This window comes from Cylas formicarius, unplaced genomic scaffold (assembly GCF_029955315.1).
Source record: "Cylas formicarius isolate icCylForm1 unplaced genomic scaffold, icCylForm1.1 PGA_scaffold_4__25_contigs__length_36172078, whole genome shotgun sequence".
NCBI lineage: Eukaryota > Metazoa > Arthropoda > Insecta > Coleoptera > Brentidae > Cylas > Cylas formicarius.
This window is the reverse complement of record NW_026844334.1, coordinates 34280497-34297963: the sequence shown is the minus strand read 5'-3', so window position 1 is coordinate 34297963 and position 17467 is coordinate 34280497. Positions and strand designations below refer to the sequence as shown.

Sequence of the window (17467 nt, the reverse complement as noted above, 5' to 3'; positions counted from 1 at the left end):
CTAAATTCAAATGTTCGCAACGAATTATTTTGGAAATTTCGCATTTACTAAATTGTTCTTTATGTTTTGGTAAGATGTGTTCTAAATTAAAAAGTTCAAAATTTTCTTTATGAAAGTCCGGAAAAGATAAAACATTTAGAGGTTGTGGGAAAAATAAAACTCAGTGTAATTAAAAACTTCTGTTTGCGTTTTTTCTGGTTCCGTTTTTTGCATAAAGTAAGTGTTTCTGGAAAATAGAGACCTTCAATGACTGAAATGAATGAATAATAACATCATTGTTTTGTGTTACTGGAATTCTTACGTTAACAATTTCGTGTGCATTCACAGCAATACAATATATTTCGTTTTGTGGTTGTCTAAATAAAATTGGTATATTAGTTGTATTATTCCTTAATTGTTTATTGACAAGATCGATAGAAAAATTAAAACGTTTTAGGTCGTTTAATCCTAATATACCGTCAAAAAATTTATGAAAGTCAAAAAGAATAAAAGATAGATAGGTTGGTATTAGCCTTTAATTCTGGGAAAGCCGGAATATCTGCGTTAAATAGAGTTTCCTTTTCACCAGTTCCTGTTTTAATAATAGTTGGGGAATGACATATTTTTTCATAATAAAATTTTTCTGCAATGGAAGGTCGAAGAATCGAGTGAAAACAACCAGCATCAATTAAAAGTTTAATTGCGGGTTCTTTAATCTGGATGTACGGTAAACTATTATTAATTTCGGTATACATTTCTAATGTCATTTCGTTGAGTCGCATTGGCTCGTTATTGTAAAATTTTGAGAGATTTGATTTTCAATTTCAGGGTGTTCGTCAAAATTTTGAGTGTCATTAAAGTATTCAATTTGATTTGAAAATTCAATTTCAGATTATTCCTCTTGGTGAATATTTTCATTTTGAAATACCGCAGATGTTTCATCTGTTTGTACCGCGTTACTTTCGTCGATTTGGTATAATTTTTGCGAAATAAAATTTCTAGAGCCAGTAGGTTTGAAATGGTTAATTTGATTATTTTGGCGTGGTATGGTATAGTTTGTTCTTCTTGACATAGGTTCGGGTTTATTGTTAGGTACCTGACCTGTCGGTTTAAATACGTTTTTAGGTGGGCCAAAAACTTGCCTATTTGTAGGAAAATTTCTTGAAACTTCGCGTGGTATGAGGCATATTAATTGGACCTCTGGGAAAACTATTAGTCCTGGGAGTAAACTGATTTTGATCATGCCTAATTCTAAAATTTTGGTTATGGTGATTGTTGTTTTGAGAATAATTTGTTGGGCAAATCGGTTGTACATAATTAAAATTTTGGTTACTAAAATAATTTGGATTTTGTGAAAATTGTTTAACGGTTTCGATAGAAGTATTAGGCAAAACTTTCGATTGAATTGGAGTTCTGAAGATATTTTGTGTATATTGAAAATTTTCCTCTTCAGTAATTTGGGTCATAGCTAATTCTATACAGCTCGGATTTTCAAGTCTTACAATACTTGGTAATTGTCCTGGTAATCCTCTAATAAACGTCCTTAAAGAAATTTGATCGTATTGACGTAAATGAATTACTTTGCTTGCACTATCCATAGTATCGGCAGGAAATGCATTAATTTTTTGAGCAAGGATACTTCTTAAAACTTGTAATCTTTTCCCAAAATCTATAGGATGTTCATTTTTAAAGGGGGTGGCCATAAACAAATCCTGTTCTAAACATTCTAAGTTTCGTCTATCGCCAAAACAATTTAACAAAGCTACTTTAATATTGTCCCACGTTACTAACTCCATTCTACAGCCTACTAGAATTTGTGCGCGATCAACAAGTTTCATTCGTATAGTCCTTAACAAACATTGTTTTAAAATTTCGTCTTTTGCTTGGCCATATGTATCAAAAAGGAAATCTCCAGCTGATAGAAAACTATTTAAAGTGTTGGGATCACCATTATATGGCAGAATACTATCTATAAACATTTTTAACAAAGTGTAATTTACACCTGAATTCGACGATTGATTAGAATTCATTTTCAAATTGATTTGACTATTCTCTACTTTCTTTTCCACAAAATTTAACGAAGTAAAAAACGCACTTAAATTGTCGACGTCTTTATCTTCGTTCATAAATTTAATTGATTTTGAAATTTCTTAAAATTGAACTTAAAACTAAGAATCCTAAAATTATTTCCACCGTCCTAACCAGGGAAGATGAACAATAGGAATTTTGGGCACTAACCTTGATTTCTCTTAGTCGTCAGCCTATTCTTCCTATTGGAATTTTCCTTGCATAGCACTGCTTGCGAGGGTGATTTCTTGCCTTCCTTGCCCTCAGTCGAACTCAATCACGTTGGGTTGGTCAGACAGTCTATCACTGGTTCGTTTTGGAGTCTTAGGGTTGAAACCCACATTTCGCGATCCAATCCATCGTCCCGATGACGTGCTTTGACCGAAAACTACCCCAAATCCGTCACGATTGCGCCAGTTAAGGTTTTCGAACGAAGGGTCTCGTTTTTAAAAAACACCTTTTTGTTTTACAAACAGAACTACGAGGTTTTATTTAACCCGTTACAAGGAGAACTGAACACAAAGTACAAAGTTCTCATATATATAAAGTTTTTATGCAAGCGTCGAGTCGCAGATACTGGGAATACTGAAGCTAGCATTTCATCAGCATATTCTATCACATAATTAACACGTTCGGTAAACTTTTTAACTCACTCGTTTATTAAAAACTCGTGAGTCAAATGCCGTTTACCGCACTTGTTGCATAATATACTATTTTCTACTCCCGTCTGTAAAATGCCTAATTACACACCGATCTAACGTGCGGGAAGCATCACTTTACCACGTCATTTTCGTTTCCCACAAATCCGAGCCACTTCGGACATTTTCGGGTTTTTACCGTACGGGTTTGGGAGCAATCGGATGTTTTCGGAGATATTTCCCACGCTTTGACGGTCATGTCAGTGAATGTATTCGTGTTGAAAATGGTTGATTTGTTGAATTTGTTGCTGCGAAATGGATTGGTAAAACTGAGCTTGGACAGCCAACTATATACCGACTTGTTGGATGGGAGGAGAAATACAGAATATTTGCAAATAGCATACTAATATGCTCGTCAAGTTTCTTTGAAAAAATTAACACTAACTTTATGGCCTAAACCACTTGCATAGCAATAGTTTCCGGGGCACCCCTTACGAGATGGCAAAAAGGAGAAGCCGATACTCAACTAGGAGACGAGCTGGACCTTTCGAGATTACAGTCAAGAGCCCAACGACGAGTCAACTTTGCAGGGTTGCCACTGGGAGTCCGTTGGTTTGAATTATATTTCACCAATTATAATTATAGACCTCGTTTGAAACAATACAGCCAAATTTATTTCTTTTGCAATTTTATTACTTTAATAAAAATTATTATGGTGGAAATGGGATACAGCATATACGATTGATAATATTTGTACTACCTAAAACTAGAGTCACTGTATATAAAATATATTTTCTTATGCGTATTATGTTATCGTTTATCACTGTATCGGCACTTGACATACACAACATAGAAAACCGCTATGATGCAGGCCATTGCTCAAATCAAGTATTCAGTCATTGTAAGAAACTGCATTGTATTTCTTGTTTTATAATGAGGAGAGTTATAGTAATCGCAACAGCTATCACCTTGGTGGTAAGATTTGTCCTTAACTTGGAGATTTGGCACAATTGCACAACATTTCTAGGCAAGTGAAGCTCCAATCGTAGAGATTCGAAATGGAAAGGTGTTAGGCACTGTAGTGAACACTTTTACAAAAGGGGAATTTTACGCGTTTCAGGGAATACCGTACGCACAACCACCTGTAGGAAGATTACGCTTTCAGGTGGGTTTTGTGGATTAATAAATACAGAGTTCTTCATGGTAGCCTTTCTGTAAGAATATTCGTGGTTAGAATTCTGAACCCAGTGCTCTGTTTCATTGTAATGTTTTTTGCGGGTGATGTGCTTACTTCCGATTGTACCGAAGTCACTTTCTTTGCAAGACCGATCATTTTTGACTGGTGGTAAACTATTACAAGTACGGTAAATTCCAAGTCCAACAAATCATTTATATCATGTTAAACCCTAAAACTAATATTAGTCCAGATCTCAGTATTTGATTTCGTTTACTTTCATTTTGAATTTTTTTTGCTGTGTCTCAAGTTTTTTATGTTTCCATGAGTCACTATGTTCAATATTTTCTGTTCGTGTTTTAATATCATTCTCTAATTAAAGTCAATTTTTATCGATTGACGGTGTTCATGATAATATAATATAATTATTAATATAATAATTGTACGTGATTACAAATTTAAAGATATCAAATAGTATCAAATAATTAAAAAATCTACAAGAAGTCATAATAATATGAATTTAGATGAATTGTAATAAATATTATTATCTAAAAAATATGTTATTTTAAAAGACATAATTAATGGACACAGAACAAATCCATGATGCCTTGAAAAACTTAGATAAAAGATGAACTTGAAAATACCTAATGAAAATTCCACACCTGCAATTTTTTACAAAACAAAACCATGGGCAGCGAACGAATTTTAGTAGAAATTTTTTTCTCGTGGAATTATGCTGGACATTTTTTGACGTTTATAATAACAGAATATCCATTTGTAGCTTCCGACATTTAGCATTTTTTCTCAGCTCTTGGGTTCACAAATTCTATGTCAGTGGAGATTATACCTTTCGACAAAATATTCCTGCAACTGCTTGCATAAAACGTTGGTAACACTATAGCTTTGGAGTTCTTGTTCCGCTTGTTACACCGTACCGATTGACAATTTCCAAACTGAAATAATTTTTAGGTTAAGTTGCCATTGCAATTAAATAATCAAGTCCACCAAACCTTCTATGTTTTTGCTGGTACTTGATGAAGACAAAAGTTGTCGTTGTTGGAAATCGACAAATAAATTTTAATTATTTGACAAAATTTGGAGTGAAATTTTCTTACGGAAAACCACACGAGGTCAAATCCAATGAGAAAATTAGATGTAGGTTTTCTTTAAATATTTACAATAATCTGATAAAAAATAAAATGAAAAACCGGAAAATTCACTTGTTTCGCCATGTTTTCGGAAAATATCGTTTTTTTACTGGATTTTTTTTGGGTTCATCCATAACTTTGTCCTAATTGGAGCTATCCTGTGTCTCATCCCTCGTTTTGAAATTCCCATTATGTGAGATTTGTGACATTAAAATTTTAAACTCCTTATATAAAAATGTATTAATATTTAAGTGAAGCTTAGAACAATACATAATTGAGAAAAACAACAGCACACAAAATTCAAAATCATTATCTTGTTGAATTTTGAATAACTGATTCTTGACTGGGAGGACAATAAAATGCTTTTTAAGTGCTCACCAGTTAGGTATATCTAATTGTTTATAAATGTTTTTGAAAAACAAAACTAACAAAAAAACACTCAAAAAATTGTTTTGCTTGATTATTATCAGCCGATGTTTTTCAATAAAATTCGCATTGCTGACGATGTTTTATTGTCACAAACGGGGTTTATCGCTTTAGGAGATATGAAATTATGTTTTTTCATACACATTTTTGCCAGTGGTCAGGAACCACTTTCATTTTGTTAGCGATTGAGTACAATAATCGAGGTTGTACAAATATCCGGAATAGTCAGATAAAATTTATGAAAAATAAAACGTTCATTTGGGTATAAAGTTGTTTGTTTAGATGAATATTTGTGCAAAAAATATATCTAGGAACATCTTAATATAAAGTTTTAATTTTTTAAACTTACATCATCAAGATTTTGTCCTGCTTTACCATATACAGGGTTTCCGAAATCAACAGTGTACGGCATTTGGGAAACGAGAAGTTTTAGAATTTTGAAGAAAAAATTATTAACAATATCGGTCAAGAGAAAATTCTGTTTTAAGAGTTGGTTACAACAAAAATACTGATTTAAAACTGAGACAAATTCAAATGATTTTGCGTAATGCTATTTGTTCTATCTCTGGAAGGAAAGTGGTGGATGTTAGAACATTTTCTTATATATATTCAATATATTTCTAAAAAAGGTTAACATTTTTTGGAGTGGCTACAAGGGGATTTTCCTAAGTTAGAAATCCTGCTATCCGTGCCACTAGGTGGCGCTTTCTGACATAATCTTTAAAAAAGTCTGCAAAAAGAATATATGCACCGATATGACTATCATTGTCATTAGATATAAGCGCACAACAATCCGATGAAAACTGCAGGTCAATATCTTTACTCTAACCTAAAACTAAGCTAAACTAACATAAAATGTGAATAAAAGAACTTAACGCCACAAAAAAATTTGGATTTTGGACAGAAGTTGCACTTAACCGGTTGATACCAATGCCTAGTAATCAGGAATTTGCGACAGAAAATCGTTAATGGATTTTTGTAAATTCTCAAATGTTATTTAAAATCAAAATAAAATGTTATTTATCTTTATTGCGTTTTTCACAATACCTTCGTAAGGGCACCAAACTACTCTCTGGCTGACATTTTTATGTTTTGACAATTTCATACTCTTCAACAATTTATTAGATTTGGTTTAGTTAAGTAAACTTAATAATTAATGAAAACAATAGTGATATTATTAAATTAATTGAAAACTTGACAGGGTATCACAATGTAGTAATGTCAGCTACTGGATAATTTTGTTTGAACCAAATAAGTGTAATATTTGTTAAATTCTGATATTAACAACCTGTAAAGCGCAAAATTTTCCCAAATTTCACCTTTTTTAGCGTTAAGTTGTTTTTATCAGATATTAAGTCAGAATAAAGATGTTAAGATGCGGTTTTCACTAGGTTGTTAGATCTTTATTTGACTATCTGATTGCGTGACACATAGTAAGAATGATAGTCTAGAAAAAGTCCTATTGAGCCACTCCGCGTTTAATAAAATAGGTTAACCATTCATTTAAGAAAATATGCGAACACTTCCACCATTTTTTTGTAGAACAATAAACAATAGTAAACAAAAAAAAAACTTTATCTTAGCTTTAAGACAGTACTTTAACTATGGTTAATATTAGAATTTTTTGAAGAAATGTAGTTTTGGTGGCCATTTCAGAAACGTTTTAACCAAATTTATTATTGTGTTTATTGGTCATTTAAATTTATTTTGAATAATTGTAGTCAATTTCTATGAGGAAGACCACTATTAATGTTTCATTTCACTCATAATGGACAACCACTCAATGCATACCTACTTGAATATGTTATATGATAAGTAATTCTGATACCGGTAGAAATACTCTTCAAAAATTTCAATAGTCATTTTCTCTATCTAGATTCCTAATTCACTAAAATACACAAACAATTTTTTGCGACGATACTTTAAATATCTTCGACAAGGTTTTTTGGCCCTGGTATCGTTCGTTAGAAAAATAAAGATTTTTTGAATAGTTGGTCCGCTATTGATAAATCTTGCCGGTAACAGCATTTCTCTGACTATGACGCAAATAATTAAAATCGTTTTTGTGTACAGTGGGCCATAAAATCATTAGCAAATATTTTCATTCGTAAAAAATTTCATTCAAAAATTGTTTTTTCTAATATATAATCCAATTTAATTCATTATGAGTTTTCTTAAACGAATTGTTATTTCAGAGTAATCCCGAGGAGCAGATTAATTTATATTATAAGTATGTGTTTATATATTAAAAAAAAAATTATTATAATTATGCAACATCTCGAATTGACGGTATATTTCTGAACATATGTATTATTAGTCAATTATTGAATAAAATTGAGTCAAAACATTTTTAATACATTAAAACTATTGTAATAAATAATTGTGTTCTTTAAAACAAACCAGGTGTCCCAGTAAAGGCAACGAGATACGGTACTAGAAAAATGGACGGTCGTAAAAATAGTAACAAAAAAACACATTACACATTACACACAATTACTATGTTGAATTTTAAAAATCGCTTTCTTCAAAAATTTCTAATATTTATCACGAAGTAAGTAAGTGCCATTTTAAAGCTGAGAAAATTTCAAACGGATTTTGTTTAATACCGTTTGCTCTATCTGTGCACATAATCAAATATCACAAAATCTTAATATTTTTATTCTGACCTAATGAAAGAACTAAAATATCTTAACACTTGCAAAAAGGCTGTATTTTGAAAAACAAATCCACTATATGGGTTGTTATTTTTAATAATAAATGAAATTTGGCGTTTATCTTCTACTTGTTTTATGATACCCTTGAGTCGCAGAAAATTACCCAGCAGCTGACAGTACTTTATTATCTTTGCATTTTCAATTATTTCTAATTACACTTAGTTTTTCTTTAATAACTAGAATTAATAGATTATTTAATACTAACATGTGTAAAATGTGTATTGAAATTGTAAAATGTCAAATTGAAATTACATGTTCTGCTTCATAAAAATATGACAATTAGTTCCCGAATACATGTGATTCAATGCCACGTATCGTCTATAGTCCATTGTATTGTACGGCCTAGTAACCTTGTCACTCAAAACAAGATCGTTAAGCCGAATAAAACGCTTTGAAATATGTAAGTATTGCGAAAAGATGGTGTAAACAGGCAAATAATGCATATTGTAAAACAACGAAAAATGTCACATCGTTAATATTTTTCTTCTTCCTTAAAGCGTCGATTTTTTATAGACAGGGTATTACAATGAAGTTAAATAAGACATATTTAATGCAATAAACATTTTTCAAACGCAAAGTAATTCTAACGGTAGGCCATCAAAAGACTTTGACAGCCTTTGGTAGCCTCGGAAAAAACCCTTTGCAACAAGTCCGATGTAATTACAATGCGTTAAGCGTGTTTGGAGATATAATACTTTCCTTGTAGAAATGGGTGGAGCCTCAACTTTAAAATTGTACTTACTTTAACCATGGTTAATATTATAAATTTTTGTATAAAAAGAATTTCAAAATTCAAGATGGCACCGTACATTAAAATGAACCAACCGTTTCCAATCAAATCGCCCTTTTTCTTGAAAAATTGATTCATCATATCGTATAATACTAACGATTTTTTTTTTGCAATGAAATGTTCAAAAGTTCTTTTTTCCTGAGCGTTAAATGAATATAACAAATTTTCATTTCTTTTTAAGGCTCCACAACCAGCAAGCGATTGGGAAGGTATAATAGACGATTCAAAGAAGGATAATATTTGTTTCCAAGTGAAGTCTGATTCCGACAATGAGAATGAAGATTGTTTGTATATTAATGTGTTCACGCCAACCTATTCAGTGAGTACAACTTTTTCGCCGATTAACAGTCTTTCCGGGTTTTGTTTCATTATATATATATTAATTAGAAAATATGAAATCGCTGCGTTTAAAAATGGCGCATTTATGTACCGATTTTCTACCATGGTCGGATTGTTTATCTGATGTCCGGGTATTCGCGGCCCACATCACCAACTTTGTTTTTCGGAACAACTTAGCAAACTAAGAAAAAAGTTTATTGAAATCTGCCTGTGCCCCGCATCTGTAATAATCAATAGCAGCTATTTTAGGCACTTTGTATATTTTTACTAATAGTTCGTTGTTTGTATTCTACTCTGACCTCCTTATGTACTGCAGGCGGAACTAAAGGATGGACATGAACATTGTCTCTGATGATTGATTCCCAAATGGTGAAAGATGAGTCGCGGTTAACATTATTTAGTTGTTTAAAGATTTATATTAACTCATGGAAGAATTTTTGTTTGGTTAAATAAGATTTGATATGTGGTTTTATGATTATGTAGTCTTAAGACTCTTTCTTATTCTTTCAGTCTAGTTGAGTATTATTTCATGCCTATGGTTGTTGAGAGATTTTTAGGCAAGTCCTAAGTCTTGTTTTAACATTGTATTTCTTACGAACCTTGGGTAGGGTTGCTTTCCGACCCACTGGCTTTGGGAAGTGTATTGGAACGCGCAATATCTCTAATCTGGAACTGGAGATAGCTTTAGGGCTTCGTAATGAGACTTAATGACCGATTAGTGAATGCCGTTTGTTAGACTTGACACCTTATTTCGGAACCTCTCAAAAATATAAAAAAAAACTTAAATGAAAAAATTGTTTGTATGTTGTTTATTGTATATGAAAGCAACATAATTAATATTTGAATATCTATGCCTGAGCCTCAATGCTTTCTTACATATATAAATATGTATATCTATCGAGTTCTGCAACTGAAAACCTTTTTTATATATTTCCTTATAGAATGGGATACTAATGGAACAAATTGAATCAAAAGTTATTTACTATTACTATCATCATTATAAAAGCTTCTGTATAAAAACATTTTTTACTATTAAAATAAAAATAACAATAAAAAATGACTTTGTCAAAATAATTGAGTGACTGTAGTTCTCCATTGTTCTTTTTTTTCACCATATCTCGCTTTGATAAAATTTTCACAATGGAAGAAACTTTTATTGCTAATATTTCATAATTTATAACTTCTATAAGTAGACAACCTTATACAAAGTCACTATTCATGCTATAGTATTATATAAATAAGGTGCTCCCTTCCCACCCTTTCAAAAAAAATGAATTTTAAAGACTTTTTTATTTATAGTTTTAATACTTTTTAAACACAATGATGTTATTTATTTTTAAAGCATCAATACAGATCACTAAAGTAGACCCCCTCTTATAAAATCAACCCCAAATATATCACAATGGCTCGCAATCAGAGAAATCCATATTTAGGTCTGCAATATCAATTTTGACATAAAATTCATAATATTCTATAAACGGCAAGACTTAAGTATAGCATGTAGGGTGTTCAATTTCTAATAAGAAAATTTCTAATTGTCCACTAAAATAAAACTACCCGTTTATATAACCTTATAATATTTGAAAAGTATACTTTATAGACTTTTTTTAATCTTTATAGTATCTGCTAAGGTGCCATAATAAACAGGCCCATCCCGTACACTTTTCTCAATTCGCTGGAATATACAAATCAACGTAAAAATTACGTTTTTGTAAATTATTTCATATCTAATCGAAATTAATCTCAAAAACAAAGTAGGCGTCCTTGGACAGAAATTTAATTTATCGAGAGGCAATTATAAAACCGATTACTAATAAATATTTCAAAAAAATGTTGAAAATCGGTTTTGCCAGTGCTTCCCAATAAATTAAATTTCTGTAGGTACAAGGACGCCTATTTTGGTGTCGAGATTAAGTTCGACAAGTCAGAAAAATGTATGTTTTTTTCATAAACTGTTTATTCCACGGATTGAATATACAGCGTGTCCATTGATGCGTTATTGGAAAATTATAAGTAGAAAAAAATCGAAAATTGCGAATTAAACTAATATTGTGAAGCTATAATATGTGTAAGAAGTACATCGGGATATACCGGAAGAGTATGCCAGTTTTATTTATTTTAAATGGAACGCTCTATATAATATTGCTAAAATTTTTGAAATATTTAACATTTTATGTCAAAAATGACATTTGCAATATTTGTAAATGTAAATAGGTGGTTCCCATTTGAACAAAAAGATTTTCGCCAGTTATTTCAATTTCATTATAGTGTATTAGGTGTTATACATGTAAAGTAATAATATGCAGGTTATTCCATTTAACTCACTTCCGGTCTATCTCAATTTACTGGCATGTTGAAGGTATTGTAACAGGATTGCCCTCATTAACATTCGTTTAGTTCTAAATTTTCATATTTTTGATAATAGTTTTTCCGTAACAGATAGACGAAGTTCCGGATGTATGTATACTTTGTTTGGTGAAAAATTTTTCACATCCAGTAAATTTCTTCCCAAAAATTAAAGCTTGTGACGACAACATTCACTTTTGACTTAAAAAAAAGAGTACAAAAAACTTAAAGCACAGCGAATTTAAAAAAAAACTGTTTATAGCCGCTTTATAGCTTTAGAGTGCTGCAGGCGACATGGAGGCAACAAGCGTCGCTTGTTGTTGAATCGAACTTGCTGACGTTTCACCAATCATCATGTTGGCTTGTTCGAAGCTTAACTGAAACTTGTTTGTATGCTACTCTGTACCTGCTTTTATACGGGTTTAGGCTTCATGAACGACAACTCCTCAAAAATTTCCTTAATTATTAAAGCACTATCCACCGTAACATAGGTTATAAAATTTAATTAGAAACTAATAATAATCTCCCATTTTTAGATATTCCTATTAATATGAATTGTCACATCACCATCCGGACAAAAAAGTTTATCAACTCTCTTGTTTACGGAGCTCTTGACTATCATTTGCTTTTCTCTCAAATAGAGAGCGTTTCAATAAAGTCACTAAATCAGCATCTTCCAAAGAAAATGAGTGCAAAACCAGATCCATATTAGCCACTGTGCTGCTTCCTTATATTAAAAACATTACTAAGAACGTATCAAAAGTTATTAAGAAATATAATGTTAAAACCAGATTTACCACTTGTCCAATATTCTCGCAACATCTTCGATCCATCAAAGACAAAAGTACTTGAACGCTTGAATATCTCTCAAGCTTTTGGACATACGAGGGGGTACCCAAAAAAAACCGGAATCATTTTTTATAAGCTATATATTGTTTTGAAAATCACAGAACGACCTTATCCCCTTCAAAATACTCTCCATTACAACTAATACATTTGTCCCAGCGGTGCTTCCACTGTTCGAAACATTTTTTATATTCATCTTTGGCTATAGCCGACAGCTCATCCCTCGTTTTTTTCTTGACCTCTTCAATGTTGTCAAATCGCGGTCCTTTCATGTCCCTTTTCATACTTGGAAATAAGAAAAAGTCACACGGAGCGAGATCAGGCGAGTAAGGTGCATGGGGGCAGAGGAACCATGCCATTTTAAGTCAAAAACTGCTTAACAGAAATGGCTGTCTGTGCAGGTGCATTATCGTAGTGAAAGAACCAGTCCCCTGTCCGCCACAAATCGGGTCTTTTTTGTCGAATACTGTTGCGCAATCTTCTTAAAACTTCCAGATAATAAGCTTGATTGACGGTCTTACCTGGTTGGAACGAACTCTGCATGAATTACGCCGTTGATGTCGAAAAAGCAAATCAGCATCGTTTTGATGTTTGATTTGACCTGACGACATTTTTTTGGACGGAGAGAAAGTGACGTCTTCCATTGGCTGAACTGTTGCTTTGTTTCTGGATCGTAACCATAGCACCATGACTCGTCACGAAAGAAAATCTGGATCCGGTTCAAGCTGTTGATTCAAAGCACGACATGTTTCAACTCGATGTTCTTTTTGCATGCCAGTCAGAACACGAGGATCAAACTTGGCAGCAACTCTTTTCATTCCCAAATCTTCGGTTAAAATTCGCTGAACCCTGCTCCAAGACAACCCACTAATCTTTGATAATTGTTCAATTGTCTGTCGACGGTCTGTGAGCACAAACTCTCGAATCTTTTCAATATTTTCGTCGATTCGAGCAGTTGATGGACGTCCAGAACGTCATCAATTGACTCGTCGCCATTTTTGAAGCCAACAAACCACTGGTACACTTGAGTTTTTCCCATCGCATGTTTTTAACATTGAAACAGTTTCAGCAGCACTTTTACCGAGCAGAAAACAAAATTTCACAGCTGCAGGTTGATCTTTAAACTTGCCATCGAAGAAAACGAAATAACAAAAAAGCAGCGTTAACAAAAAATGGCACTGCAAGTGAACAAATAAATAATAACTTTAAAAGGTCGCTTTGAACTCGCAATAAGTTGTACTATCCACAACCTAGCGGCAGAAAGGTGTACTATACAAGCTCTGCGCGCGGCAATTCCCCTCGTACAGAATTCCAATATATTAACAGCAATGTTGTCAGATTTTGCCTTGATATTTATATTTCATGTAACCTTCACTAATACACTTCTAAAGTTTTCTCTCTTCAAAAACCACAAAAATTCTGAAGTGTTAAAAAAAAATATTAGCAGTTGTAAATCTGACAACACTCTTGTTAGCATTTTTTAATTCACATTTAAAAATCGCGTTGTAATAAACTATTCAATCCTCTTGCCTTAAGGGACATTCAATGATAAGATGCGAGCATTGCTTTCAGAGAATTACAAAGTAATCGGTTGCAGCAGCAATTGGAATAATTATTTCTTGATGTGTCACGACTTCGAGGTCCAAAAGACCAGTTGATAATAATAATGCTTATTTATAACAAAGCAATAATTGGCTAACTAACTAACACCTGTTTAAAACCGATTGTTATCCATAGCAATAATAGAAAAAAACGAACAATACGTTAATAGTCCTTCAGACTACCTTCACTTTTGGAAACAATAACAAACAACAATGAGTGTACGGTGAGTCAAAGTCACACAAGCCAGGAATATGATAAAAGATCCAGACATGCTTGATGCATCATATTGGTCCAGTCTTAAAATTATAGTGTGGAATTACGAAATTGATTCTTTCCCGTATAAACGGACAGTCTGTAGAATTAATAACGAGTTTATGCAGGGTGCCCACAGATAAAGAAGTCTGTCTAATCTTAAGATACTCCAGTTGGAGTAACAAAAGTTGATCATGGAGGATAATGATCAAGTAGATTGTAGATCTGTTGAAATTGGCCATTCTGGGCCGGCTCTCATAAAACTTTATGGCAAGCAGAACATCCAGAGATAAAGAGATATTGCTGGTTTCTTGAGCAACGACGCAACGACTTTCGTTTGAATTCCTAGCGGCTAAACTCGACAACTATTCCAAAGCATTTATAAAAATGATGCATTTGTTGCTAGCGGAGGCTGTCTTCTTAATTTTAAAAAAAGACATGGATTAAGCCATCATTATATTTGCGGAGAGACGTTATCAAATGATAAAGCAGCTGCTTTTATTGCAAAACTAAGCGAAGTAATAAAAGATTACGATCTTCTCCCTCAGCAAATTTAAAACACAGAGAGTCAGGACTTTTATGGAAGTTATTACCCGATAAAATAAATTTTTAGTTCACAGCAAAGAAGCAACGGCGCCAAGCATAAAATCCAGCAAAGAATGAATCACTTTTCTATCTTGAACAAACAGCGATAGTGCCCGTAAAGTTCTGCTTCAAAATGCTATCGGATTATCCAACCTGTATTACCGAATAGGCATTTTAGATCTTATTTTTTCACTAAAGGATTATTCTTAATTCATGGCAAAAAGTGACCACAAACTCTTCAGAAAGTGTTGCCACAAACTTTTCACCGGAAATTTAGCTGATTATGACCCAGATGACTTAATACCTCTAAACTTATTTCAAAACAAATTGGAACACAAAAGTCGTGGCTACCAAGACATTTCAAACAGGCTGACATAAAATAATGGTGGAAATAAGTAGAAAATGCAGAAAATGTCGAGGATGACAATCTGGAATATGAAGCTACAGACGATGAGACTAACGATGAAGAAATCTAAGTTCAGCCAAAAAAATTAAACATGTAAACACTTAAAGTAAAGTAAAACAGTAAAATCCTTAAATATTTTAATTAATGCAAAATCGTAGCATTTTATATACTGAGCACAGCGTTTTGTAGTTTCCTGCAAATCATTCTGTTGGGTGACATGCAGAAAGATCTTTAACTCATCCACAAACAACAAACGCTATGGATAAATCATTGATTAAAATTTTAAAAAGTAAGGGTCCTAAATTCTACCCTTGAGGAACTCCTGACGTAGAAACGAAAATCTTTATATTCAAAAGAGAATTGCATGTTATCGAGATACGATTATGCAGTAATATTTGGTAATCATTTTAGTCAAACGATTTCTGGATATCTGTATATACAACACCTTTCCATAATAACCACAAAAATACTTAACAAAATACCAAAATTATGGCGCAAATCAAAAAACCAAAGAGCCAGAGCTGGCGAGTAACTATCGTCCACTATCCTTGTTGTATCATATTTACAACCAGTATGAACGTCTCGCTCTTGACTGTATCCAGGATCATCAACTCGAAACTTATTCCCCTAACAAGCGGGATTTATGCCATGAAAATCTTGTAAAGGACAAATATCGAATGCTTAGTGAATTTGTAGAAGAAGATTTAAGATTTTCTCTGGTAAAATGAGCAATTAACAGTCAACCTGAAGAAGACGACAGCTGTTCCATTTGCTAACAGGCGAGCTTTTACAGAACTGAAACTGCAGCTAGTATAAGGGGTTAGTACACTGTACCAAGGAAGCAAAGTATTCAGCGCGCAATCAAAGTAGCACACGTAGGGCAACAATTGTACTAGAAAGGTGCAAAACAATTGATCGAAAGAAACTGGATCGTAAACCTATAAATGTCACTTTGGCTATACATAATGGTAGTAAGTATCTAGTGCACAAGAACCATGCAGATGGAGGCAATAAGGTAGATGAGTAGCGTGTGACGGCTACCAAGTTTGTGCGTTATTGGAGCTATGAGCACAACTAGCAATGCGCCGCCGGATATAAAGACAAGGATAAAGTCATAGAGCTGCATATGGACAGCATAAAACCCAAATACTACAAGATTACAACACTCAAATCACAGCCACGGAAAAATTAGCCACCAATAAGGGCAGAAATAATCTTGTACACAGACGACTCAAAAACTCAAGAAGGATTAGGAGCTGGAATATATAAACCCAGTAATTTAGCTACAGTGTTCCAACCAGAGATTACAATTGCGCTCCACACCGACAGTCATAGCAGCCACAAAATGTCGAGAGTGTGTTTCCATCTGCTGGGCGTAACTAAACGAGAAGCAATGAGCTACATCAGGTCACTATCGAAGCTGTGGAGGTCTGGTCCGAGAGACGGATCTCGCAATTTCTATGAAAAGAGTCACAAGAGACCCTTTGGATCGCAGTGCTAACTAACCCAAACCTTAACATTGACCGGAAACGCTCGAATAGGTTCGTAACAGTCGTTTTGAAGTTGCATCATTGGATATTTTAGAGTGAATTTCAAAGTCAAAATCGCTCAGAGAGAAGTGACAATTGATTTCAGAATATTTGTTGATTCATTGATTCAAGCGACTGATAATTTTGTAATGGAAAAATATTTATACCGAACGCGATATAATGTTCAAAGACCATTGACCAGCTTACAAGTAGTTATTTGGTACCGAGGCTATCTCGTATGGTTCCGGATCATATTGTTGTTCCAAATACAGTTTAAAAAAATTAAGATAATTGTTGAGAGTTGGATATTTGGTAGTAGCATAAAAACTTTCAAAGATCTGATGAACTTAAAATATTTAAGATAACTTTGCACTTCTGGTTAATGTGTTATCTATGGATCTTGTGAACATCCTAATGTTTGTCTTCTTTGGATATTTTTTACTCTGTAAATTTTAGGAACATACCCAAATGTTAATTTGTGAATTTCGTTTTGTACTATTGATTTGGATTTAAGATAAAAGTAAATATTATTATTATTATTATTATTATTATTATTATCACTATTAATATTATTAATAAAGTAATTTATTAATTAATTAACTTTTAAAATCTCATGTGTTTTTCAG

The 17467-nt window shown here is 32.9% G+C and overlaps 1 protein-coding gene across 1 annotated transcript in view; it reads left to right on the top strand.

The window, feature by feature from the left end:
- Positions 1-3547: 3547 nt before the first annotated feature.
- Positions 3548-17467, top strand: part of LOC132700669 (juvenile hormone esterase-like) — a 32080-nt gene continuing 18160 nt past the window's right edge. The window contains exons 1-3 of the mRNA XM_060668149.1: positions 3548-3659; positions 3712-3849; positions 9118-9255. Of these exons, the coding sequence (XP_060524132.1) occupies positions 3618-3659; positions 3712-3849; positions 9118-9255 (318 nt within the window). The 5' untranslated portion in view covers positions 3548-3617. The remainder of the gene's footprint in view (positions 3660-3711; positions 3850-9117; positions 9256-17467) is intronic.